The 3,589-nt window shown below is 40.2% G+C and overlaps 1 protein-coding gene across 1 annotated transcript in view; it reads right to left on the bottom strand.

Annotated features, from left to right (window-relative positions):
- Positions 1 to 1,736: 1,736 nt before the first annotated feature.
- LOC108676917 overlaps positions 1,737 to 3,589 on the bottom strand; it is a 3,613-nt gene continuing 1,760 nt past the window's right edge. The window contains exons 2-3 of the mRNA XM_018165075.2: positions 2,688 to 2,812; positions 1,737 to 1,979 (exon numbers count right to left, since the gene is read on the bottom strand). Of these exons, the coding sequence (XP_018020564.1) occupies positions 1,805 to 1,979; positions 2,688 to 2,812 (300 nt within the window). The 3' untranslated portion in view covers positions 1,737 to 1,804. The remainder of the gene's footprint in view (positions 1,980 to 2,687; positions 2,813 to 3,589) is intronic.

The raw sequence follows: 3,589 nt of genomic DNA, 5'->3' as shown, positions 1-3,589 counted from the left end.
TGTTGTACCACTCACTGTTGTACCACTCACTGTTGTACCACTCACTGTTGTACCACTCACTGTTGTACCACTCACTGTTGTACCACTCACTGTTGCACCACTCACTGTTGTACCACTCACTGTTGTACCACTCACTGTTGTACCACTCACTGTTGCACCACTCACTGTTGCACCACTCACTGTTGTACCCCTCACTGTTGTACTAATTTATTTTATCAAATTTTTCATGTGAGAGCTTGTGAAATTATTATTATTAAGAAAAATTATTGAGATAAATAGAACATTCACTGCCTGATTATTATGAGTGGATCAAGGTTTAGTTATAATAAAAAGCATTTTTAATGTCGGTAATACATATAAATTTATTGTATTTATTATCAACTGCTACGCCAATATCCATAGCAGCAGCTTTTTTGCAATAATATATTTATTAGTTTAATTTATAGTTGTTTCCAGCGTCGGGTTAGAGCATTAGACCGTTGCAGGGAAATGTGTGTGACTTTGTCCGAATTACGAGCCACTTTTATGGGTCATCCTGACCCAGTATAGGAGGATAAAACGGTGTATCAGCATCATTACCAATAATGACCTTAATTAAGGGGGCACAGAGAAAAATCAATGAATTATATTGGCCTAATGTTGGCACACTTTCTTAATCACAGTATATACGAGCAGAGAGCGGACGTAGCACTGATACGCTCCTTTGCTGGGCCAAACTGGGTCAGGATGACCCACATAGGGGCATAAAATGCAAAGTTACTCTTGCTACTCTCGAGCTTGTAGTCTTGGTGAGATGATACCCTAACAAAATTTTGGGACAGTCTAGGTTCCAAGAGTCGCTACGCTCGGCGCAAAGTTATTCTGGGTCTGCTTGGCCGCCAGATATTGAAATTCGTTTCTGGTCAGAATCATCTTTCCGACTTCATAGTCGCCCGAGAGTATGAAAAGGGTTAGCTAAGTCAAGTTATACCGAGCTAGGAAGCTGCCCAGAGGCCGCCGTTTAGACCCTAAGCCGAAGCTGACATGAGCAGATGTTTTACGTGCTCCCCGAGTCCTAGGAGGCACCTAATACAGAGTCGCGCCCACCTCTATATTTTGTTACGGTGTTTGTTCCAGCAGGAATTTTGATTGATGGGGGGTTTTTCAGATGGCCAAGGTATAGCCAGCCGTCGGTTATAGTTAATTGGATCCGGCCGACCGCTGGCCGACTCTTGTTACTGACCGCTGAGCTACCCGCAAGCAGCCTCGTGCGGCGACAGCTTTGTAATTTACAACGTCTGTGTTCCCCGTCTACAACGCCTTCATCAGTATTCGGGAATTTCACTCCACACTGTGCGTTATCGTTTATATTCAGTCTTTGTTAACGCAGATAGAAAGCAGATAGAGAAATGTTGGGTTTATAGATTAGTGGAGAATAAACAGTTGATCAACGGACACTTTAATTAAAAAATGTATATAGCATGTCGCTCAGTTAATGAACATTATTGCGAAATATTTGAATTCATCATAACTGTTATGATACAAAGTTAAAATATTTTGGTTACAGTCTAAAGATAACATATAAGTTGCTGGTATAAACTGCACTCTATGACCCTTGTCTTTCTTCGACTGGTTGTATTTAATTGGAATATCATTTACTTCTATTTTAATTTTCAGTATTGTTATGCCATTAACGTTATGGTATGTTTTTTTAATTTTTTTAGTTATTTTATCTTTATTCTAGTTGTTTTATTTTAATGTTCTGTATTGTTATGCCATTAATGTTATGGTATGTTATTTTAATTTTTAGTTATTATATCTTATTTTAGTTATTTTTAATTCTAGTTATATTTTTATGCGTGACGGAGTCGTCAGTGCTGACAACATCCACTGAGTCCCAGCGGAAGGCGGACCCGCTGTACTCAGCGGCGGGCTGCACCACCACCACCCGCGCCCCCCCCGCCCGCGCGTACACCACCCGCTGCACCGCCACCTCGGGGCTGCGGGGGCGGGGGAGGGGAGGTTAGGGTTATAGGTATTAAATAATATATTTAATAGTTATTGAATAATATACATTGATTAGCATATTGAATAATATAAACAACATATCATCAAAATTATTGATAAAAAGCACTACTAGCTCCGAACAGCGGGGGAGGGGGGGAGCCGTTGAGGATATAGTTATAGTTCCCAGTTAAAATTTTGAGCCGAGACCGGCGCCGGGTTTAGCCGGGCTGGTCGCGCTTTAGCAGGATGGAGCCGTGAAACAATAACCGGCCATCTATCCCTAAAACTGCGCTGCGCCATGGCTGATATAGAGACAAAATTCTATATAATTTACATTGATTAACACTTTGAATAATATATACAATATATAAGCAAATTTATTGATAAAAAGCCCTGCCAGCTCCGAACTGCGGGGAGGGGAAGCGTTAATTAAATAGTTATACGAGTAGTTAGGGATATAGTCAGGGGCTATAATATCGACGAGTGTTTATAGGAGACTATTTGTGAACATTTCAAGGCAATACTCTGATAATCTAGGGTAATATTAGTATCATTTGGGGTAATAATCTGATCATTTAGGGTAATGTTAGTGTCCTTTAATACCCTGATCATTTAGGGTAATATTAGTATATTTTGGGGAAATACTGTAATGTGACGGGTAATACGTGAGTGTAGATTAGCAAGTGTAGTACGTGACGTACGTGAGACGTGTGACGGGCACGGCGACGATGTAGAGTCTGGCGGCGTCTGGCATCTGCAGCTGAAAGATGCCATCGAACTGCCCCGCCCTGAGGGCGCTGGCGCCATCCAGCGTCACACCATAACACTGAAAACGTCATTAGAACGTTATTACAACGTCATTATGACGTCAATACAACGTCACTATGACGTCATTCCAACTTCGTGCTAAACGTAACATTAATACTAATCTAAGACTATGGAATTGCAGAAAGTATTAAGGCATCAAGGTTTCAGTTTTAACCCTAGTTCCTCTGTGCCAGATGTACGACGATTCATCCATGACGAAAAGCCTATTTTTCGGGGAAGAATCTGAAAATATTTTGTAGGTTTCTTTTTTCAAAAGCACGCTGTTCTTGGAGCACGAAGCTATATGAGATTGTTACTGTGATAAAAGATGAAATATTGTTAATTAGTGTTTGTAATTTGTAATTTATACAATAACATCACAATTTGTAATGTAATTGTTTGTAATTTAAACTTTGATTAATTCATTAAAGTTTGTAATTATTGACATAAAATAACAAATATAGCAATAAAATGAGGGCTTTTTTACTTTTGAACACAACTAAATCCATTGGGCATTTCCAAAATCTTGTCTCGCATTGGCATGGTGACGTAATAAAGCTGGTAACTGACCCTAGAAATTTTAGACACGGGCTCGACTCTGCATCAGGTGCCGCCCAGGACTCGGGGAGCGCGTAAATCAGCCGCTAATGTTGGCTTCAGCCGGGCTTGAAGCTGTCTCTTATACACATCTAGATGTGTATAAGAGACAGCCATTATATAATCACTACGGAACTTATTTATAACAGTTATATCCGGGGCAACCTAGGTGAACATGCTTTATTGCACGTATTTCTAC

This window comes from Hyalella azteca, unplaced genomic scaffold (assembly GCF_000764305.2).
Source record: "Hyalella azteca isolate HAZT.00-mixed unplaced genomic scaffold, Hazt_2.0.2 contig10388, whole genome shotgun sequence".
NCBI classification, from domain to species: Eukaryota; Metazoa; Arthropoda; class Malacostraca; order Amphipoda; family Hyalellidae; genus Hyalella; species Hyalella azteca.
This window is presented reverse-complemented; position numbering and strand designations above follow the sequence as displayed.